Consider the following 25007-nt stretch of genomic DNA (forward strand, 5'->3'; position numbering starts at 1 on the left):
GTGGACACATGGACACATGTGGTTTGGCACTGCAAGGACGATCAGCTGTCCTTCCTGTCTCCCTGTAGCACTGTCTTAGGCGTCTTACATTACAGACATTGCAGTTTATTGCTCTGTTCACATCTGCAGTCCTCATGCCTCCTGCAGCAGGACTATGGCATGTTCACGCAGGTGAGCAGAGTGTAATCTTTCCTGACCCTGGGCATCTTTCTCATGGTGACCCTGGGCATCTTTCTCATGGTGCTTTTCAGAGTCAGTAGAAAGGTCTCTTTAGGGTCCTTTAAGTTGTCCTTAATTGTCTGTAAAATGTTAGCGTCTTATGGACAAGCATGAAAAACATTGTTTAAAGACTTTCCAATAAAGCTCTGTAAAGCTTATTTTGATTTTACAAAATTATCTTTAAAATAAAGTATCCTGAAAAATGGACAGTTCTTATTTGCTGAATTTATATAGCTATTTTATGTTTAAAAAAAAAATTAAGGAGAGATTTTTAACCATTAGAACTTAATGCGCATAATTATACAATTGAACAACAGTGTTATAAAATAGTAAATATTTATTATAAATAAACAAAAAAAAAAACTACACTTGTCTCACAGCAGTCCATCCCATAAAAAAGTGAACTGCTTGGCTGGCATACTAACCCCCAACCCCCCACAGCGCATTCTTACTCAAGACATCAGATTGGAAAGATGAAGCAATAATTCAAATGGTGACAATGTCAGGTTAGGGGGCTTTTCTCAGGAATGTCTCCTGTACAGACAAGATGTGGTTAATAATGTCAGACTAGAGAGAGAGCACATTAATAAAGTGACCTATGGTAGGAGCCCTCTGTGTTCCCTGCACCGGGCTCAGAGGTGTATCGCAGCAGCTGGTATGTGGAAGGGCAGTGAGGACACTATCCAAAACAAACCTCACACAGAGAGCCCTTCAACTGAGGGAACACTACACAATCCCAAAAATACTCCTCCATCTTTTGTATTTGGCACATATCAGCTCCAAAGAATACTGTTTGCTGTGCAGGGAAATTGGCTCAAATACATTATCACCTTGGCTCAGGGCATTAGAATATTTTTTCAGCACTATAAAAATTCGCCTACTAACACCACTTTTAAGAACAAATATAAATCTCCTGTAGTATCCCCATCTCATTCTCCCTGTTAATTTGTTAAACTTCCACATGAGAAATCACATCAGAGTTCTAAGGAATGCAAATGGAGCATTTCCTGATCTCTTCATCATGTCCTCTCCCTTTCCAAACTCTGGCCTTTGAAAAGGACCCAAAGACGCTGCCTCATCCGTTGTCCAGGGGACTTCCCCTGCTAGACCTGCCAAGAGTTTCCAAAGTCGCGCCTCCAAAGCGAGTCAGAGATATACATCAGTGTAGACAGGTATGTCGCCCCCACACACATGTGTATGAGATGATGCATGAATAAGATGACTCACAGTGACTCGCTCTCCTTCTCTTACTTTTTTCCCCTTTCTCTCTCTCATTAGGAACCATGAGTACTGCTGCCGATTGGTAAACATGTTGCAGTTCTGTCACCTAACGAATTCCCCAGAGGAACCAAAGAGCTCTCAGTGCCGGAACTGCTGGGAATAGGACTGTACCATTAGTGTCTTTTAATTGACAGTATGTTGAGTTTTACTGCAGGGGGTTCACAGATTTCACGGGGACCTGTCTTTGATCACACAAGATTCTACTTGAGGAAGAAAAGTGTTTTCTCTTTTCTTCTAAATGTTTCCCTCTCATCATCTCTCACCATTGGCCTTTGAAATTCTCTTAAGACAAAAAATTATCCCGTCGTCCTGCCGAGTTGCGTCTCAGAAGAGGTCAGGAGGGAGAACAACACATGTGAGGCTCTGAGTTAAACCTATGTCACACCCTGATCATAAGAGCCCTGTGTTTTTCTCTCACTATGAGTGTCAGTTTAAAGAGAGCTCTCACATTCAGCACTGACAATGTAGAAATTAAAATTCCCCAAAAGAGAGCTGAGGGTTTTCAATGACATTTGTTATGAGAAAACAACATAATGGTATCAATGCGTGGCCCCTTCGTGTGTATATTTATGATTTAGGTGGTCTTGAAACACTTCCAGAGAGAAAGAAATAGTGGGAACAGTATCTTGTCCAGCATTTGAAACTCTAAGAGTCCCTCTTAAATAAATATCAAACACTGTATATCACACATGCTCCAACACACACATTCCACTACAGTCTCTCATATGTGTTGCAACACAGCAGCTTCTGCAGACAAAGGCTTTCCGCCCCCTAATAGTTTAGCACACCCGCACTAACAGTCCACAGCATAACACTTTTGGCTTTTCCTTACCATTCGAGGCCCCTGTTTTACTCTCCCACCACAGACAATCATCTTTCTTTTGGCAGTGGCCTATAAAGTCTCTTCCAACTGGGACACCACTGTTATTCCTCACTTCTTAACATATGGGGCCAGGATTGAAGAAAAAGTGTGACTAAACAGGCTCATGTCTCTCTCTGACCCCCTCTCCCCCCCACCCCCATCGTATCCACCCCCACCCCCGACCATCGTCCAGACTCTCCCTACCACCACTCCCCCCAACCAGATGCATCAGACCTCTTATCAGAACAATGTGTTTCTACTTTTCTAATCTACATAATTTATTAAGGTCAAAAAGAGGGGAACAAAGCCATGTACAATATTATGTTTTGGCTTTATGGGTGTTGTTGAAATGAACACCACTGAACCATTGAACCTCTCCCCAACCACAAAAACTGTACTGGTACAGAAGGAAAACAGGGGGAGTGATGGATTGTTGGAAAAGTGCAGAGGTGGGGGGTCACAGGCTTGCAGCTTATCTATGCAGAAGAGTACCATGGGACATTGGTACCAAACAAGACTTAGAGGAGACCTAGGAGAGGCCAGAAGAGGGAGAAAAAGCAGTAGTAAAATGACATGGGTATCCTTGGTGTTTGCAAAATATGAACACATAAAGTAAGTCTCATCGAATGTAGACAAAAGAACTTGGCCCAATTTATGTTGGACAAATATAGTTTGAATATATATAGTCAAATATAGTCAAATATAGCATGGAAATTAAGGCCATTAGAATCTGCAGATGTTGTGACTCTTTGAAGAAATCATATATTTGCCCTTAGAGTAATGAGAATATTAAGGCTTTACATTGTGAACATACCATATCTATCAAGGCAGAACAAATATGTTTTTAATGGGCAGGATATTTTTGCTCTGAGAAAAATGCCTTTTTCTTCTCTGAACAAGAGAAGAAAACATTTTCCTCAACACATTTGTGTGGAGTTATGTGTTCAACAAATGGTAAATGTTCCCTTTTACTGGTAAAAGAAATAGAAGATAAAGTAGCTTGCACACTCTCAGGCTCAAAAATAAGCCACTGAATATCTGAAAATTACTCTGCTTGTTGTGGAAGCCAGCCAATCAAAGGTATGCACTGAATGGACAACATCTGCAGGAACACATTTTCTGAAGGCGAGCGTTTCGAAGAAGGAGAGTCGGGAGGGGGGCTTCACCCAAGAGCATGGTGGACGAGGTGGGAGAGCTGGACATTCCTGCCTGATGACAGCCGTCACAGTCACACACAGGCACAGGAATGTTCAGGGGGAGAGGCCAGGACCTGAAATGTGCCGATGGATAAGAAAAATAAGACAGAAAGGGTAAAGAGGCAAGAGATAAAAAAGAACGAAAGAAGGAGGAAGAATGTCACTGCAGCACTGTGTTACAGCTCAGGGCTAGTGATCTGGGAGGGCGACAGGATCTGTAATTATTTACCCCAACCCCCCACTAATAGTAGTTCCAGTGTTCACATTTGTACCCCATACCCTCACCTCTCTACCCTCTTCCAGCAATTTCTGTCATACAACTGGGGGGCGAAGATCGCCATAACAACCTCTGAAATGATCTCATGGAATGTGTCTAGTGGCACTGGAATAACCTGAATATGCGCTCCAGATGTGTTGGCTGTCACGGAAAGAGTAAACACATCTGATGGACAACGAATGACTGGATGGCCTCTCAGTTCACCCTGGAGAGTAGACAGAGGAGGGTCGTTATGGTGGAGAAATAGTGTGAGCATGAAAGAGGAAGAGAGAGAGCGAGATGGGGCATGAGGGGAGTGAGGGTGAGAAAAAGGCACCAGGCACCCTGAGGACCTGAGCAGCCTTACAGGCTGTTGGAGAGGCAGGAGCACTGGGCTTGATTGTTCCTGGCCTGTCCCTCCTCTGTGTGGCCTCCGAGGGGCTCCTGCAGCCTCAGCGAATTTCCGTCTGGCACAGACCTGCGAGCTCCTGGGAGCAAACTGAAATATGAACTGCAGGAAGGCAGGATGAGGGAAAGAGAGAAAAGCGGGGTCTGGGATGTGTTCGGGGGCGTCCAGATGGTGGTGGCAACTGATAGTGAACACGGATTTAAATTGTGCACACTGAAAGTAAAAAGTCATCAGCCAAGTAGAAATAGCATATTTGTGTGCACTAAAATGCATACACACTAGCAGACATCTGTTCAACTCTTAAACAACTTGGGCGCTTGGGGATGTGTTCTAACTCTTTGTCTGTTGGTTTAGTGGCAAAAGTGTTGGAACTTCTGCTAAAGCCTAAGGCAGATGATTGGACCATGCTACTTGCTATGTGATACTTCCCTGTAACGTTATTATAACCAGTGTTGGAGCATGTTGAAGTTTTTCCAAACAGAACCACACACACAGAATGAGGGAGGGGAGCTTTAATCTCAAGCAGACTACTTCAGTTCAGGCACTGCGGTAGATCTGCCTTATGTTAGCGCATGCAACAGCTACTTAAAATGTGGACAACCTAATCCTTGTCCAGTATGTAAATACAGATTTATATTGGGTCATTGCGGCCCTGGTGAAAGGGACGAGATATGGGATATAGATTCCAGATGTTATTGTTATACCCACCACCTGATGGCCAACTGGTTATGTTTGACAACACACTCTAGATGAATCTGTCCAACAATAATGCTCTTTGAGTGAAGAAAACCTGGAATGGAAATCCCTGATTATAACATGAAGCCAATCAAGCTGATCAGTCTTTGTGGATTAATAAAGATACAAATGGTCAGCTGAACAATGGCACGTCTTGAAATAAAAGGAACTATACCTTTTGCTCACAGTGAAAATAGGAAGAAAAGTACTGTATGCACATTTTGGCCAAAATGTGAGGCAACATTACTTGTATCCTTTAGGGATAAGGCAATCCCACAATTTACGGCAAAGAAAATTTTCATTCAATATCCTAGCTAACACTCATGTTCTAAGAACGTATTTTTTAAAATTCTGAAAACATTATTTTCAAATGTTCTGTGAAAATTCATAACATTCAGGGTTTTTTTAAAGAATGTTTAAAAAACGAATTCCTTTCCTCAGTCATATAAATATTCTAGAAAACGTTATCAGAACGTTGGACTGTGCCACTGCAAAGGTATGGATGTTCATATGCATGTATGAGCAATGAATGTACGTAAATATGCTTAAGGTTATTAGGTGGATTTTGAGAGAGGGAGCGAGTTTATTCATACACACAATTCATATACCACAATCCAACAAGTGATCAAGGGCATAGGGCTGTCCATTTAAAACCATTGTAAGGGTTCAGCCAATAGTGGGCACTCAAGTAACGTAAGCAATACGAGTCCGTGAGATGGAGGGAAGTTAGCGAGTAAAGGGCATAAAATAGTGAATTGGAACTCAGCCCAAGTCTTTCAGCAGGTGGGTGTTAACACCCACAGCGACTCAACTCCTTGCTGAGTTAATGGCTCTACCAACCCAAAGTCAACTTACATGTTTGAAATTATTAGAGGAAGTCAGTGATGTCAGCTCTCATTGTCTTGGCATTGACCAATGAAGAACTGACAAGATCCTGTCCTGCTGCTCATCCTATTTTTTTGTACTGCACACACTGATTTTTATAAATGATCATTGTGTGTCCAAAAGCGGTGACAGAATAGTCTGTGTTTAATTAATTTAATTATTTTTCTCAACAAAGCTGTACATGAACATATACTTACTAGAGCAGGCCTGAAAGGATAAACACACACTTTTTTCAATGGGTTTTGAGAAAGAGTCTATGATTCCCAAGAGTCACAATGTGCAAGCAACAAAGACAAAAGAAGTTTGTGTCTCCGAAATCCTCCATAAACACTTAGAAGTTGGAGGGCTACCATCTTGCTGTCAGGCCAGGATTGGGTTCACCCTCAATGCACCAATGCACATCTCGCTAGGCTTAATGAACTAAGTGACCAAACTGCTGACACGCTGTCAAGCCATGGCAGATGAGTGAACCTCCTGATTGTCAAGGTGATCCACAGTAAACTCAAGCACAAACCTGGTCCACAAACCTGACAGCATCACAGCAAACTGACAAAAAAGACAAAGCTTTTAAACAACAAAAATGCACTTTAGCGTACATACTGTATATATAGAGCTTGTGAAAAGATTGTGAAGATGCCACTGCATTCTCATGTAACACACTTTTTTTGCAATGCTGTTTAAGCCCACTTAAAGATATGTTGTTATCTGGCCAATAAAATGTAATTGGAGCTAATTATACTGCTGATTAGCCTAATTAAAGCTTAGCTTATCCACTTAAGGATTAGGGGCTAAAGTAAGCCTTACACTGATTATAATGTGAGTGTGTTCAGAAATCATAACTGTACAATTCCCTGGCCTGCCCATGAGCCAGAGTCCACATTAAGTCACATGACTACAAAGCTGCCAGAGGCTGGAAAGAAAACCTGTAGGTGACGGGATGATTAAATAGACTCATCCTATGCAACCTATTCACAGATTCAGAGTCGGCACTACCACAGGGAATCGTAAAAACACATTTGCATTGCAGTCTTTGTGCAGCTAAATAACATGAAACTCTAATTTTAAACCTGAACATTTATGAACCATTTACTTTATGTTTTCAATGAAATGTCTTTTCTCTGATGTCCACTTGGTTTGCAATCATGCCCCTCTGAACTGTAAGGAAGATGTTTGTGTACTGTATCATGTTTTCTTGGTTGGGTCTGCACTCTTCTTGTCATGTATGAATTCACAAAGGAGATCTTTAGCTGGGACACAGAGACAAATGCTGGTTTGAATTCTGTGGACCACTGAATCTGAATTGTTGTTGAATGCTGTCTTCTTTTTACCACTTTAAAAGAGTGAAGTCAGTCAGCCTTAAATGGAAGTAGCTAAATGTTTATATTGGGGTCCAAATAACAAAATGCCCTTAAAATACAGTAAGCTACATTCACACTGGATTTCAGAAAACTACAGTCAAATCGCTGGAGAGCTTTCTATGTGAATGCAAACTGAATGCTGGAAAATTCAATCTTCGTATCAAGACCCTAGTAACATTATCGGGACCAATTACGGAGCATGTGAGTGTGAACAGGCATCAGGTATTTTATGACTATTTGACAACAGGAAGAAGGGGAAAGTTTGTATACAGACAATGACGTAAAAAGAAAATAAAAATGGCTGTGAACTGGAACAATACCAAAACTAAGGGCCTACTGACAATCCATGCAGACAACAAAATTCTGCTTAGTGGTACCTTACGCAATACACAGTTGTTTAACATAAAAAGAAAGATGAAAGAGCGGGGCTTCTCAACAAGTACGGTAGATGCCATATAGTGATGTCACTCTGTCTTTACGGACCTGTCCAGGATGTGTGTGAATAGAGGGTATGCATTGACGTCACATTCCCGCCGGTACACACCCCCTCAGCTGAACTGAGTGGCAAAACATCCTGCAGCATGACTAGATTTAATAGGGGAAACTGCAATTAACGGTTCAAATTAAAGGCAGTTGGACTCGACAGTGTTCCTGACATCTTACCAAAGAACCAGTGGTCCTGGACATTGACATTTGGCCAGGAATTGGGTTTCCTGACCTTTGTACCTGATTTTGATGCTGTGGAAATAAGCCTGTGAGAGCTTTATCTGCTAGACAACACTATAAATACAATATATGTAGATATAAATCTGGATGATCACTTGTATCATTGTTATATATATCATCATATCTCCCAGCCCAAAAATTTGTTAAAGCACTAGTGACAAAGCCATCATAGACATAACATTATGAATTATGTAAAGCCGTTCAGAATAAATGTGTTTTGTGAAGAGCTAACAAATTTGACTTGACACTTGGTCGTACTTCAAGATTGCACAAAAGTGACTTTTATGTCACTTTTGAATATTCTTTTTGGATATTTTGACATCAATGGATAATCTGGTTGTTTCAATATCAATATAATATATCTGTGAATCCATTTTCTTTTCTTTTCTTTTCTTTTCTTTTCTTTTCTTTTCTGCAGCTTTCGGCTGTAAAAGCTCAGATTTCTTGTTGAATCTATTTGTACAGTCAATCGCAAACTCTTTCCCATTTTAGATGTGTTTTGTGTGTTTTTCAAGCTGAACACCAATGCTGCCACTCAGTCTTTTTGCCACTCAGTGGGTGACTCCCTCCTACTGTGATATGATGTGCATACCGTCTATAAAAGCAAAGAATATGGGAAATGTCTAGCAGCATGGATGAACAAAATCATGAAATGCCAGAAAACAACTTGTACAGAAATTTTCAAGAATCTCTGTGTGAAAAACCTACCATTGCGTAGTGCCTTAGTGAATATTGGATTATTGTGCCATTTCAGTTACCAAAGCTGTTTATTTGTGGCAACCCATTATGTGTGCTGTAGAATTCGTATTTTTGTAGCATGTGTTCAGTTGTATCCCTGCCTGATAGCACAATGACCTGTGAAGAGCAGGATGACCAGCACTGGTTTAATGTTCTCTCCAAGCCTGATGGCCTGAGTAACACTGTTGCATCCACACTGATATGAAAGAGGACATGGAAAGTTTATAGTGCCTTTTGAAAAACTCTGGCATAGTCAAGCTACCACAGGAAGAAAGAACTGAACAATCTAAACAACTCAAAGGCTAAACTGTAACACTTTTTATGAATATATATATATATATATATATATATATATATATATAATATGATCTCCTCATACTGTGCTTGCAGTCTAAAATTTGAGAAATGCTTTGTTTTTCCCCATCGTTACGTCCCGCATTTACATAGAGCATTCTAGCCTTTTAAGTATACTCTTACCATGAACTCATATTCAATACATGCACACTACAACTTCCTTCTGCTTTGAAGTTCTGACCTCACATATCCATTTTTGTTGTTTTCACCTTCCCCTTCTGTTGTCTTTATTGGTATTTTTTAAATAGTAGAAAAATGGCTGTGTGTGTTTCTCAAATCATATCTTTTCAGGCAGACTGTCCTCACTATTAATTGCAAGTGATCAAATAAGATGTGTGTGTCCAAACATAACCAATCTATCTGCATGGGTTGCTTTGGTAATGATGTAGGCATACATGGACTGGATATGAAGACTGAAAACCTAAGAACCTGTTTCAAGCGAACAAATGAAACCATACCATAGTAGACACTATAGTGATTCTTCTCAGAAAATAATGATATGGACCAACTGCTAGCATCATTGGGTGACACTCTAAACATGCTCCATGTACTCAGAGCTGAGAAGAGCTGCTGAAACTTGCACTATAAAATTGGCATTATAGGCTAGTTGGACTGTGGCTGGACCTGGACGGAAGATGTGAGAAGCTTTGATGTGGGAGACAGGGAGAACTCCTGGACTGCTTCAGCTAATGCTTCACAAAGACATGCTGGATGCAGGTACAAAGGCACAATGCTAACATACCAATATGCTCTTAACATTTAATGTAGCCTTCCTGGCCAGTAAGATCTGAAAGATGAACTTACATCTTGCAAATAAGTATAAAATGGTGTGAACACTTTGTTAGGTTGAATGATATTTGATGAAGGTCCTTTGTCCAAAAAAGAAAGAGTTGTGTAGCGCTGGCTACGTGTTTTTTTTCTTTTCTGTTTTTTTTTTTTTCTTAACGTCAAAAAAGCAGCTGAAATTTTCATAGGCTCATAAAAGAGGTCTGAAGCACTGGAGTGGAACAGAGTGGCGTTTACATGTGAAAACATGAACACAGGACTTGCTCAGATGACACCACTGAAAGGAGAAATCATATAGGGTGCCATCAGCCAAGCTACTGTACTAACCAACCCTTCCATTAGCGAGTTATAAGGAGAAACAGACTACTGGCTCACTTTAGCAGTAAATAAAGCTGAGGAGAGAGGAAAGTAACTCTGCCACTCAAGATACTTTGTGTTACATGGTAAAATTATTAGGTCTCTGGAAGCATCTAATTATGAGTATTTATGACAGGGTGCTCTAGACTGTAATAACAGCTTGGCTTGCAAGTGGCACACACTTTATGTCTCACTTCCCCTTCTTTCTTTGTCTCTCTGAGCTGTTTTTGAAGTGTATTTGAGCATATCTATTTATTAAAGAGAAAACAGGAAAACCTGGATATTACAGTACAAATCTGTATATATTATTATTGTTAAAACCTTCAGAAACACCCTTTAAATCATTTTGGTGTTTCATTTGTTTTGTTTTTTCAGTACATAAAGGATTAATAATACACATATGTAAACCCTTTACAATAAGCTGTCTTTAAATACACCATAAATGATACTAAAGCATAGTTCAGTGTCCCAATCTCTGAGTTCAGAGCTACTATACAGAATGGCTTCTTTCATAACTTTCCTCAGACATCAGCCACAGGCAATCCGACTTAACCAAGGACAAACATACAGGCAGGAGAGCATTTCTGCAGACCCCCTTCATCTCTATTTGACATGTGCTGACTCTCTGCTCCATTAGGACATGAATAAAGCCTTCCATACAGAGACAGAGAGAGAGATCCAGATTTGAGCTATACTGTATTTTCACAGGAAGGGTACACTGACTAATCCATACTCATCCCTGCTTCTGCCCCTGAGACACAACATGCTTTATTAGTCTGCTGCCCCTCACCTGAGGCACAACCAAGAGAGATATTTGACCAAAACCACACACCCAATAAGATAATATCGATTAGCAGCCTTCGCTTCACTATAGAACACAGTTATATATCTATAAAGAAATTAAAAAAGTGTCTCATAACGAAAAACATTTTGAGGATTTTCACTAGTGCCAGAGCTGTTCGTTTGTTTCTGGTGGTGTTGGGTTACTGGCATGTAGCAAAGGAGAAAGAAAGAGAGGGCCAGGAGAAAATACCTAATAAAGAAAAATGGCTTTTATTGCATTTATCCCCAAGGATTTTCAGGTAAGATATTATTATTTACTCTATAGTTTCGAAATGCAAGAAACTTTTTGGAAACCAAGACTCGCTTAACGAAATATTAACATTGATGGATACTCATGGTGTTTTATCATTAGATGAATAGCAGAATAAGCTTGTATTGGTGCATTAGTTAATGATGCCACTGTAGTCATAAAACTACAAATCCTCTAAAATGGCTCAGAGAAATAATAGCAATCACATAGGAGAGTTATTGTTCATGGAATCCATGAACATTGATCATACCTCAAAGCATCTGTAACAAAGGTTTCTTGTGCTAAAGCATATTATTCTATTGGAGTAGCTTCAGTAAATGTAATGCCAACCTCACAATGGTTGACTGACTGACCAATTTATGAACTTTATATTGGTCCAAAATAATGTCATGTTAAAAGTTTCATTTTTATTTCATTCTGTTAAAGGAATATTCCAGGTTCAATGCAAGTTAAAATCAATCCACAACATTTGTGGCATTATGTTAATTACAACAAACAATAAATAAATTAATGAATCTGAGCTTAACTTGTATTAAATTTGGAATGTGTTCGATAATTCCTCTTGTATTTCTTGTATAGGAAACAAATATTTCCACACTGTCCTGCTGAAAAGATTCAGAAATGTTTTCCATAGTTCTTCATAAAGAAAGATCTTTAGCTCTACCAAAGTCTTGAGGGTATAAAGCTGCTAACAATGAGAACAGGCCGCAATCAGGAATGTCACCAAAGCCTTTTTGCTAGTGAGAAACATGAAATGATGCTCTTAAAGCTTAGAGACAAAAGTCTGATGAAAATAGTTAAAAACTTCTGAACTCTTCAAAATGAAATGCAGTCTTATTAAAGCTTTAAGGCAAGAAGACTATAAGTGTCCCAATTAGTCAGTGAGCACAGGTTTTAGTGATATAAAAGCAGTATAGATTACTAGGCAACTGTTACCTTTTGGCCATGAGGTACATTGCGATTTGCTTTTTTGTTTGTTTGTTTTGTTTTTTACAATACAGAATAAGAGAGAAATGTGTGTGTGTGTGTGTGTGTGTGTGTGTGTGTGTGTGTGTGTGTGTGTGTGTGTGTGTGTGTGTGTGTGTGTGTGTGTGTGTGTGTGTGTGTGTACAAGTTCCTCCTGTGAAAGCAAACATCACCCTTTCCTCTAGACACCTATTAAAAACTGAATTCCTGCACTAACTGTTTGTGTTATCAGTAAACTTCTCCAGCGGAGTTGTCGTCTGGCCAGACCCCTCTTCTCCCTCCCTGTGTCGTCCTCACCCCTGGTCTTCAGAGCTATCAACATGTGGCACATGTCCTTGACACACTCAACAAACTCTATCCACGGCTCATTTCCCTCACCTCTCCCTCTCTCTCTTTTAATATGAGGTTGCCTGGTAAAGAAAGCTGGAATCTAATAACGGTGACAGTGGGGCTGTTTTGTTATTGTTCCCTCAATCTCAGACAGAGAGGCTATGCGTACATTAATGAAATGGATAGAAAGAAACGGCATGGAAGAAAAACATTATAATAACATTGCATTTTATGTGTAAAACAACTACTTTTTCAAGAAATACACAAACAGTATGTGCTAAGAGACTCAAAAATGGAGAATTAGAGTTAATGTGAGAGTCAGTGTGCTTTATTGTTTAAAGTTCTTGGCTGTGTGTTCGTGTGTGTGTGTGTGTGTGTGTGTGTGTGTGTGTGTGTGTGTGTGTGTGTGTGTGTGTGTGTGCGTGTGCGTGTGTGTGTGAACATGTTTGGCTTCTCTCATTCCACAGATGCTGAGAGGAATTTTGCACAGGGTTCTCTGATAAATGTTAAGGTCATAGAAAGAGAAAGCGAGAGAGACAGAGAGCGACTGATGAGACTGATGGCAGAGGGAGGACGGGACACATGTCTCGTCTTGTGCATCGCTGCTGTGACTGCATTAGTGGAATGCTATAGTCACATGAAAGAGCTCTCTGAGACGCGGCATTTCTGTCTGCTCAAAAGCTGCACTGTCCCCCTCTCCTCACACTCATGCACAGATAAACACACCGAAAAAACACATACACACATACTTTATACTTTATCAACACATCACATACTTTATCAACACATCACCAATTAAAAGTATATATGAATAAAATTACTGCACTTTAAAAAAAAAGTTTGTACCGAATTATTTGTAACAAATAATACTGCTGTAAATGTTTCCCAACCTCTCTGTAAATAATCATCTAATAAACTAGGCAGCAAAACTAATCAAAATAAAAGTGACTAAGTCAGAACCAAAGCATGTATCTAGATTAATATTATTGAACCACTAGGAAACAGGATTAAAAAGGTCTTCCAAAACAATAAAATAATAATAATAATAATTTTAACAACTTCAGCATCAACAATAACTTAATCAAATTACTCCAAAGTGCCACAGAGAATCAATAATACACAGAGTGAAGTCAATTATTATTATTTTTTTTTAAAGATGAAGAAAAAGTTTGTCAAAAAAAGACAAACTAAATATTTTACTTATTTTCTTAAAAAAATATATAATAATTAGCATTTTAACATATACAGTATAGCTCAGCTTCATACATTCAAGTAGCCATGTGCTGCTGTGTAGTTCTGGGGGATTTATTTAAGACCTACCACTTATCTTGTCATATCTGATTTCTTTCAGCGCTCTAGTCCAAGCTCAGTCAGAAGTGACACTTTTTAATCAAACCTTTCCTTGGACCTCACAGGATCGCTAAACAGGTTTATCCCTGTTCTTTTTTATTAAGAGACAAATGCACTGCTGGAAATCCCATTGTTTCCACCACATTTTGTACGACACAATGTGAAACATCTTATTCTGTAGTTCCACCATATAAACTATAAAAAATAAATCACCCACAATAATCATACACCTCCCCACTGAGTACTTTAGTCACTGCAAGGCTTCTGTTTTGTGCTAGCTTGTAGATCCACAACATCCCCAGCCCAGCTTGGTTCACTCCACAAATAGAAGTGAATTATTGTCTTAGTTCTTTAAGAGAGCAGAGGTTACCCTTAAACTATCATTTCCTCAGGTCATCAATCCAGTTCTAGCAGCTGACACACCAGAGTATTTCTGTTTTACCTCAACATTTACAGCTATCCCGCAACAAAATACCCTTGGCAATGAATCACAGATATACAACAGAGAGTGTGTACTCTTGTTGTAGAAAAAAAATCAAAAATGCTATTTTAATAGAAAAAAAAAGTGTTTGTTGGACACTTTACCAATGATGCCTTGTGTGCATACCAGCACAAAACCACAAAACCTAAAAAAATAATTGCAACAACAAACATAACATAATTGCTATGATCCTTCTGGAAATCAATACATTTAAAACAATATTTTGTTGTATTTAAGTTGAAAACCCTGTATTTTATTTTAATCTTACATTTCTTAAAATGTATGATGTTTCCTGATCAATTCATATACGATTGTTTAAAAACACTTGTGATCTAACTATATATTGTGACGTTGCTAGAAAATACAGAATACAATACAAAATAAACAATGAAGCCTAATTATTGTAACAAGTTCTCATTACTGAAATGAGATTTAAAATGGTCATTGTATCTGCATGTTTTTCTTTCATAGTTTTTCTACCAAACATATACAATGTTTTTTTTAGTTTTTTTTTTATTATCATTCTGGTCTCTCAATGAAATAACTGTCTGTGTTTTAGTTCAATTTCATAGTCTTTTTCTTCAGGTCATTCATCCACACATTCACTTATAATGCCCATCAAAAGAATCCACAGATGGACAAAGGAGGAGAAAATGCCTCTTTTTTAAAGGAGGAAAAAATGCCTCTTTTCTAACAGCAAATGTACAAAACTTCAAAATAAATTTGAACCGTCTCTTTACATAGAAGTAACACTATTCTCGGCTAGGTATTCGCACTGTTTTGCTGGTGTTATGACCAACCTGTCGTACCCACCTACCCCATCCATCCATAACATACTGTCTGTCTATCAGTGTGGACATGGATGAGTTTCAGCAGTGCTCTATATTCCACTTTTTTCGTTTACAGGTTGCACAAGTATAAGGCTTTTCTTTTTTGACTTAATACAAGGAGCACAAATTATTACTATTATCAATCATTTTTTAAGTAGTCCTACATTTCTACTTAGAAACTCAATTTTACATGCGTCACCAACTCAACTCACAGAGAGGTTCAAGAGAGCTGTAAGATCAAATAAGCAGTGTGTGTGTGTGTGTGTGTGTGTGTGTGTGTGTGTGTGTGTGTGTGTGTGTGTGTATGCGTGCGTGTGTGCGTGCGTGCGTGCGTGCGTGCGTGCGTGCGTGCTTGCTTGCGTGCGTGTGTGTGTGTGTGGAGAGTAGGCAGAGGGTCAGAGAACACAGGGCTAAGTGGACCTGCTCTTCATTAAGACAATGTCTCCGGGGGACGTCACTAGGGCTACCTGTCCATGCGCTTATTGAACCGTCTAACCATCATCTACCCTCTTACTCTGCCAAGGCCCCTGGAGAATCACACCAGCACAGCTGACAAGTTCAGCCTTAGACTGCGCCTGCAACATGAAAGCACCTCTTCATTTTACCTCCTCCTTCCCTCTTTCTTGCACACCCTCTCATTTCTCCTGTACTCCTGCCCTGAACCTATGGTCTTTTTTTTTTAAAGAAAAAATTTGATGGAACTAAGAAAGACAAAGAGAAAGAGAGCAAGGAGGATAGAGATAGAGAAGGGGGACATAACTGCATTTGACTCTTGACATGGAGCAGATGAAATGTTAAGTGTCCAGAAAAGTCCGGGGAGCCGTGCAGATAAAAGTCATCAAATGACACTCTTGGAATGCAAATTGGCATTCTTGACTGCAGCACTTGAACAACTGTGCCCCATCACAGACAGCTGCTGAGATTAGGACAAAAAAATATATAATAATAATAATTTAAAGCACCAATCTCATAAATCCTTAAGTAGAGTAACGGGGAGATATCTTTTCCAATTGCATATATTCAGTGATATCTCCTCCTTGTCCCTGCGTTCACTGAGAGTGAAATACCTCAGTGTTCACCTGCCCTTGTAAATCACTTTCTCTCTTTTCAGAAAAACGAAAGCAATAAACATTATGATAAAAAAAAACAGGCATGATAGAAAATATTGTAATCATCACCAACAGGTTGTACATAAATCTTAAAATAAATTTTAAATTAATTAATTTGGTTGCATTTGTGTATTGCTCGGATGATTAATGTACAAAAATACATTGAAAGTAAATCATGATGATTGCTGCCATTTTAACACCAGTTTTGAAAGCTGAATAATTTTGTCTTGCAATTCATAAACATTTATGTGAAGTTATTTTATTTTACTTCAAGGATATGTTTCCACCATATTTTTTAAAGGATATTAACAAACAAATCTATATTACATTATTCATAAATTCTGTTATTCTATGTTAAATATTTTATATGTATCCATTATAGTTGTAGATGAGTTAAAAATACAGATGATACTTATAAAATTGGACCTATTTGACACATAACCTATTAACGTTTTGATTTAGTTCTATGATTATATTTTTATTTTATTTTTTACATAAGCGACTTGTGCCCTCATATAGTGTTTTTTATGTAATGAGGAAAAAGTGAGATGAAAGAAATCCCCAGGTAAAGCAGTTTATCTTTAACTTGCTTGTTAAAGCAAGTTTGTAAACATATGCTCAAGGCGGTAGATTTTCTGATTAAACTTCTTGACCAACACTTTCGATAAACTTCAGTAAGTCATACCGGTTAACAGATTTATTTGTATTAAGTTTCATGACCTTTGTAACTATTTAAGTGTACGTGTAGTGAACGTAATGAGCGCTATACTGTACAGTAGCCTACTGTTTGTTAATGCCATTAATGAGAGTTATTGTAAAGTGTTCATTTGTTGATCGCTCATACTCACCATTTCTTCATATTGTGTGAATGGCAGAATGAAGTTCAGTCAGATCTCGCCCTCATGTGGGGGGACTCTTTCCTCTTCCCTCTTCTCTTCTTTACGCAAATCTCTCTAAACTCACTCAAAACTTTATGTCTGTACCTTCAGTTTTAAACCGATAATGATATTGGGAACAACGAGAACAACAGTCCTTTATCGTTTGGAAAACATTGATTTAAAAAAAAAAACGGAGTCAGCTCTGCGCTCTCGTCATTCGCATGTACCGGGTCTCAGTAAAGCGAAAGAAGCACGTTGGCTGAAATATAAGCAGTTTCGGTGGATCCAGAAGCCCAGCGCTGGTTCCGCTGTTCCAGATCCGCTCGTATAAGACACTCCACCGGGACTGAAGCGGGACTAAAGTGGGTGGGTAGTTTGAAGCAGCGGGGTAAATCTCTGGCTGTCCGGGAAGAGAAAACTGACTGTCTACTCACTCCCGGCTATTTCTTCTGCATAGTCAGCTCTCTCTGACTGCTGCATTACATCCGAAGGAACATGGTGATATATTTTTCTCTAGTGTAGTTGGTTGTGCATTATCTTGTATAGAGGATAATACATTATCATCTTGTAATTTTTGTTAATTATCCTATATTTATAGGCTATATATTATTATTTTTGAATTATATTTTATATCTTCTAGTATGTTCAGTAATACACTATCTTCAAGTTAAGATAATATATGCTAATTTTAAGTTATGTTATATAGTAAGCTATATTATATTATGTTCAAGTATATTTAGGAGTTGTTGTTGTTTTTTTATCTTATAGTGGCCATGTTCTAGTATTGCTGGTGTAAAGACTAACCGTTATGTTATGATAAGAGCTATCTCTGTGTAACAAAACCCTTAAAAAATCATGCAGACACTGAAAATGTTTTATTTCTTTATTTATTTATTAAATTTTTTTTTTACATTTCTACCCAGACTCTAAAATTTTAAAGTAAACATTTAAAATGAATTACTGAAAATGGAATAATAATAGGCCTAACAATAATTATTACACTACACACTAATTTAATGTAAAATTTAATTTTAATGTAAAATGAAATCAACAACTAATAAGGGGCATTCGTAATTGTCTTTAACAGAATAAATGTCCTAAATCAAAATGTGCAATGCATTTACGACTAGGCCTACTTTATGACAAATGGACAGAGCTAGCATTTTTTTTTTATTGCGGTGTGAATCAATGATATTGAATGTGTTAGAGTCAGATTTTTGTCCTTGTTTTTTAATAATTCCTATATGTTCATCAGGCCCAGTTTTACCCAATTTGACTTAAAGGAGAGTACCCCTACAACACACACACACACACACACACACACACACACACACACACACACACACACACACACACACACACACACACACACAAATCACTAAGATAGTTTGCTTTAGAGATGTTTGAGGACACTGATTTCCTACAGTATATATCTCCCAAACTTGTGTCCCCAGACTGTCTGAACAGAGCGCTTATAAATGTTTAATAATAGACTTGTTTCTTTTTTCCTTATAGTGCGCACAGAGATTGATTCTCAAGAGTGAAAGCTGAGGAAAGTCAAATGACAGACTTCTCCTTTGGACCAATAGAAGCCCCTAAATCCCAAGGCAGTCATTTTGATCAAGCTGAGTGCCTACAAGCCCCACTCACATGTTTGGTCAAGAGGTAAATAATAGATCAGGGATTAAACTTGTGTAGAATTTGTTCTAGGGTAACAAGCTACACACTCCCAGGATATGCATATTCATCTGATGTGCAAGGCCATGGCAGAGTAAATACCATATGCCCGGTAGTTAGAGATCTTAAATCCCTAATTAAATGAGATATTACTGTACATTGCTCCCTGATATGAAACAACAGAAGAGAGAAGATAGACCTTTAAAGAATTATGAGTAATGGACACATTAGCATGTTCACGTGGCTTCAGTTTCCTAGCATTAGTCTAGGAATGAGTAATTCTCCTTTTGATGTTTTATGCAACTTCTAGCTTGTACTGATGTGCCATTAAATTGTTTTGAAATCAATTTCATAATCCTTTTTCAAAATTATTTTGTTACTCTGCATGAAATAAGCTCAATGTCAATTAAATGTCCTCATCTTGTGGCAAACCAGCCTCTAAGTGCAATGAACAAGTGGCGTCCAAGAGATAGGAACTCCGCAGCTTGACTCCTTTATTTGCTCAAGAAAAACATGACATTAAAGCAGCTTCCTTTCTGAAATCAGCTGCAAAAAGCCACCTGTGGGACCCGAATATAAGTATTGGTTTATGTCAGACCCCTTCCAGTTGTCTAATTACTCAAAGGGCAGTTGATGATGAGCTATTGAACCTTCAACCGGTTTTGGTCCTTTGGGACGGCCATCAGCTGTCATAGACTGTGTGTCTGTTCAATAAATGCCACACGTAGTTCCTGTTTGTGTATACTGAGGAAAATGTCAAGCTGATGGTGTCGCTTGACTTCTGGAAGGAGGCCATGCACGTTTCGCTCTAACTTCGCCGTCCACCCTCAATAAGGAAGTCATTTTTTACCATTGATCTCTTGTCTTGTGTAAACTTTCCCTAAACATCCTAGCTGGAACATTGATTCAAGTTAGAAGGAAACAAAGTACATATTTGTTAGCTATACTTGACGCCATACTTTCAGATGATAATGGCCATGGACACCTCTTTGCACACATTCATAAGCATAAACAAAAACAAAGGAGTGAAAAGGTTCTCTGTGTTTGCCAGAGGCTCACATTATTTGAGCAGCATGATCCTCTCAGGGGAAATCTGATACAGCCTGTAGGGGAATCACTTCGCTCCTTTTTCCCACAATTCAACAGAGACACATGGGGCAAGCATTGCTCCCTCCACCCCACTGGCTCCCCTTTCTCCCTCCATCGCCCACAGGAAGAGAGCCCTCTTATCAATCCCCTCATTATCCGAACCCACTGCCTGCTGAAGACAGTTAGAAGGTCATCAGATGGAGCCAGAGACTCATGCACGGGGGACAAATGCTCAACAGTGGAGCTTGTCCTGGGATGCAGAGCATTCTATGGGAGCTCCGGGTGTGTTGCACGCCAGCGGATGGGCGCGTGATGACAGGTTTGCCGATGGGGAAGTGGAGAGATGCAGCTTTGTAGGTTGCATGCCATGGAAGCCACAGAATATATTCAAAGGGCAGCTTGTCAGGCATCTATAGATGACTGACTGTCGCTCCTATGAAGGAGCTGGATTTTGCAAAGGCCTTAGGTTCACTGCAGTTACATTACAGAGAATTATATTAATAAAGAGTTTAGGACGCACTTTAACTATATGTACAAATAGTTAAAATAATCATTAGAGACAATGCACCTATTGTGTACATACATGTTTTTACATTGTACTAATATTTAAAAGACTACTGGTAACACTTTATTTTACGGTGTCATTGTTACATATGTTACATGCAGTAATAATTATAAATTATGCATAATTACATGCAACTAACCCTAAGCCAAACCAAACCCTAATTCTAACCCTAGACATGTAGTTCTTTACCATTACTCAGTACTTAAATGTATAATTACAGTGTAACAAAGAAACCTTAAAATAAATTGTAACCAAAATACATTTATATAGTTACATATGAAATTAATTTCTGTAGTCACATCTACTACATAACCCAACCATGCCACAAAACCTTGTCCTAACTTTAATTAAATCCAACCTCAATATCAGAAAAAAGTGTTTAATCAATATGAATCACATTGGGATATACCTAACTTTTTTTTAGTTTTTTACACAAAGTAGTAGTTAAAGACACCTATTATAAAGTGAGACTAGATTATATTTTTTATTATTATTATCATGTGGTATGCCCTATCCCTTATTAACATAAATTGTCTTTTTTTGTCATTAACACTTGATTTATGCACATCCTATTACATATTTATTTACTCCAAACTTTTAAAGAGCCTACATAACGTAACTTGGTTACATTTCAGGATAAAACAATGGACGTGGGAAGCTGGATAGGATCAAATTCTATTTCTCTTTTAAAAACCAATATCCTGGGGCACATAAACTGTCAGAATCAAGTTTAAAGCATCTACACTATCTCAACTGGATTTGCACACCTACATGTTCATCCTCTGGGAAATGATGTGTTGTGCTCCTCTTTAAAATGCCTCTCATTTCCATTCCAAAGTGACACTGCCAGGTTTGCAGCCAACATGTCGACAAAGCGAGCGTCTTGTATGTTTTTATAGCATTATAAAGTGCAACATTATTTTCTTCCCCTCTTTATCAAAGGTAAACGCTCAGCAGATGACAGTCCTCCTACCTCGGATTGCAGGCGGAGAACTGGGGTTTTCCCAATCCTCTGTGGTGAGATACTTCCCGTGCTCGGCCTACTCAGCCCACCAAGGGATTGTCAGTGCTTCCTGATTTTATGTGCTGCATGGTGATTCAGTGTGAATACATCTCTGTTTCTCAGTGACATGGAGAAGGAGGAACAGATGAGTTAAATGGAATCATTTTATTTGACATCACCTCAAAAATACTGTGGCAGCAACAAAGACAATAGACAGGATCGGAATTTGTCAGGCTATGATATAAGGTTCTAGAATGCTTAAAATCACAAATTCCTGCTACTAAAGCTAATAGTAGGCTAATTACTAAAAGTAAAAAAAAAAAAAAACTAAATACAAAGTCAAGAACAACCAATGAAGAGCAAGAGAAATGTTTAAAACCTAAATACACAAAACAAATAAAACCAAGTCAAAAATAAGCAATTAGAAATTACATGATAATACTGTACCAACAGGATTCAGCTGGATTTTAAACCCCCCCACTCACTCACTCACTCACTCACTGACACACACACACACACACACACACACACACACACACACACACACACACACACACACACACACACACACACACACACACACACACACACACAGACAGCTAACAATAATCAGTGTCTAAGTCAATATCAGACTCTCATGAATAAAAGTCAAAAAGTGGTCTGACAAAGTTCATACCTTTAAGGTAAGAAATGTTTTTAATGTGTAGTGCAGTATAAATTAGGATCACTCAAGGATATTCTGTTTTTATTATAGGCTAATTATTTTTATTCTCTATTTATATTCTTTTCTGTTTTTGAATCCAGATTTAAACTAAATAGATAACTGGAAAAATGACTTCATTTATTTCCTACTTGAACAACATTTGCGTGGTTGTCTGTTGATCTGAACTTTTTACAGGCCTTGGGGGTTGTAAATGGAGCATGTTACATTTGTGACGTTTGGCCGCTGTTGGAGGCTGTTGAACGGAAACTGATATTAGTGCCAGAGAGTGCATGTAAAATCACATTCGGAATGGATGACTGGTAACTATCGGCAGTAAACAAAGGGCTTTGTTGAGCAAGAAAGAAAAAGTTGATTCAAAAGTGCCATGTGTCTGCACTCCTAAAAGGGGCAGATGTTGCAAATTACCAGCCAGTCTACTGCCTCTGAAATCGCAGCTCAAATGAGCATCCTAATGAGAGGCACTGTTTGCGGGTCAAAGAAAAGCCTAATCACGCTAAGTCAATTGACTTCTTCTGGAGCAAGAGAGCATGCAAGCTCCAAAGCAGATGACCTGCTGTCTGTTGCACTCCTGCAACCTCCTTTATATCTGTCTAATCTTGTTTCTGTGGTTTTAATCATCTAGCCTTTTGACTATGATATGACTCTAGCCAATGAGGACAGGCACTGTTGTTTATACTCCATTATACAACCATTATGCAATGAAAAAATGCAATAATAGATGTACCTTAATGAAATCAGAATGATACGAGAGTACAGGCTAAATGATCATTTATATTGTGTGAACAAGATAAACAACCCTGGTAGACTCTTTAGGAGCTTTTTATTTAAATAGGCACATTGAGAAATAAGTATTTGACTTACAGTGCTGCACACCTGGAGTAATTGAGCAATATGAATGATAATATCCAAGATGTATATGCCGAATAATCATTTTACTGACCAACATTTTACCATGGGAATTCAGCAGTGTAAAGCTATGATGTAAATTTATGTCTATCTTTTTTTTTTTTTTTTTTGAGAAAACAAAATCATAGTTTTTGCTCAATAATATGGTTATTTATCCTTACTACAACAAAACTTTGGCAACTTGATATTAACCAAACAATTTGAAAGAAAGGAAATAGCTTTTTACACCTCTAATTAATTTATTATGATTTACAGTTGTAATGAAGTTGTTATATCTTACTATTTATAGGCCTACTTAGGCTATAACGAAGGTTTTGTAGCCTAAAAGTTATTTGATACTTTTTATGCATCAATAGGTCTTGCCTGTGAATGTTAACAACATCAAATATTAGAATAGTTAAATCATTTAGTAATATGTTCCGTGTATAATACTGATAGCATTAAAAATGGTAATGTTATATTCATATGAAGAATGTCCATAGAGACCAGAAAACCGTAAAGTGTTTCGGGCTGTCGTGAAGTGTGGTAAACGGCTCTGTGTCAAAACCTTAGGTCAAAACACGGAAGTGGCGCGATCATTTGAAACAGTCCAGGCGTTTGTTAGTATTTTCTCTTTAATGAGGTCTGTTTTCTCTTTTCCCGTTTTAGCCTTCTAATGACTACATCATGTCAGATGCGATCCGAATGGTGTTTTAATAATATCGCAGATCTTCACTTTACATAAACTGTAACGTTAAGTTCAGCAGTATCCAAGGACGCGCTGCAGGTCAGACAACACACTTTATTGAAATGAGCAGTTGTTTAGGTTCACCTAAGTTAGCTGTTTTATTGTTGTCTTATTAAATATTTTTAATGGATTATTTCTGTAGTTGGTCATATGACTTAAATGTTTTAGTGAATTGCTGTATTAAGTGTCTGTTTATTGTGGTTTGACAGTATTGATGAAGAGTGTTTGATCAATTCACAGACTCAGATTAACTTATTCATCGTGTTGCTCATTCGCACAATATTTAGCTGTCATCGTCCGAGACTTATCTCTACACAGAGAATCTATCTATCTATCTATCTATCTATCTATCTATCTATCTATCTATCTATCTAAAATTAACTAACGTTATATGGTTTTATTATAGTAAAATTGTAGTAACCATAGTTTCTTGATTATTATTTGTAAAACTAGTTTTACTACAAATACCATGGTTAAACTATGGTTAGCGTGTCAAAATCATGGTTAATTTGTAGTTAAAATGGTTTAATTAGTAACCATGTTTTTTTTGTTGTAAAGCCATGGTTAATTTTCGTAAGGTATCTATCTATCTATCTATCTATCTATCTATCTATCTTTCTATCTATCTATCTATCTATCTATCTATCTATCTATCTATCTATCTATCTAGTATCTATCTATCTATCTATCTATCTATCTATCTAGTATCTATCTATCTATCTATCTATCTATCTATCTATCTATCTATCCTGTTTAACTACGCAATGATATTAATGAAACCTTTTCTGTTAGGAACTTGATGGACTCAAAAGACAATGAACATGTTTTGCTCCTTGAGGAAGAGGTGACAAGTTTGTCTGAGGACCTCGCTCAATGCCAGGTATATTAAACCATTTATTTGTCAAAGTAATCTTTCATCTGTCTCTGGCTTTAGTGACTCTTATTGTTTTCCACAATGTCTTCAACTAATGCAACAATAATCTAATAATCAAATAGTCTAAGATAACACTTGTATAGCACTTCCTTGGAAAAAGTTTTTTATTTTTTTATTTTATTTTTATTTTATTTTGTGCAATTGCAGTGCTACAATGATCAGACTTCTATCTGATATGCCCTC

The 25007-nt window shown here is 38.0% G+C and overlaps 2 protein-coding genes across 8 annotated transcripts in view; one reads left to right on the forward strand and one right to left on the reverse strand.

Moving 5' to 3' along the window:
- bnc2 (basonuclin zinc finger protein 2) overlaps positions 1–17687 on the reverse strand; it is a gene marked incomplete at its 3' end in the record, with an annotated part of 304130 nt that extends 286443 nt beyond the window's left edge. For all 5 annotated transcript variants that reach the window (XM_079863507.1, XM_079863505.1, XM_079863508.1 and 2 more), the window contains exon 1: positions 17170–17687. In XM_079863507.1, the coding sequence (XP_079719633.1) occupies positions 17170–17172 (3 nt within the window). In that variant the 5' untranslated portion in view covers positions 17173–17687. The remainder of the gene's footprint in view (positions 1–17169) is intronic.
- A 6013-nt stretch (positions 17688–23700) lies between these two features.
- Positions 23701–25007, forward strand: part of cntln (centlein, centrosomal protein) — a 175123-nt gene continuing 173816 nt past the window's right edge. For 2 of the 3 annotated variants that reach the window (XM_079863540.1, XM_079863542.1), the window contains exons 1-2: positions 23701–23929; positions 24683–24770. In XM_079863540.1, the coding sequence (XP_079719666.1) occupies positions 24690–24770 (81 nt within the window). In that variant the 5' untranslated portion in view covers positions 23701–23929; positions 24683–24689. The remainder of the gene's footprint in view (positions 23930–24682; positions 24771–25007) is intronic. The other variant, XM_079863541.1, reaches the window with a different exon arrangement.

The sequence above is a fragment of the Squalius cephalus genome, assembly GCF_949319135.1.
Source record: "Squalius cephalus genome assembly, chromosome: 2".
NCBI classification, from domain to species: Eukaryota; Metazoa; Chordata; class Actinopteri; order Cypriniformes; family Leuciscidae; genus Squalius; species Squalius cephalus.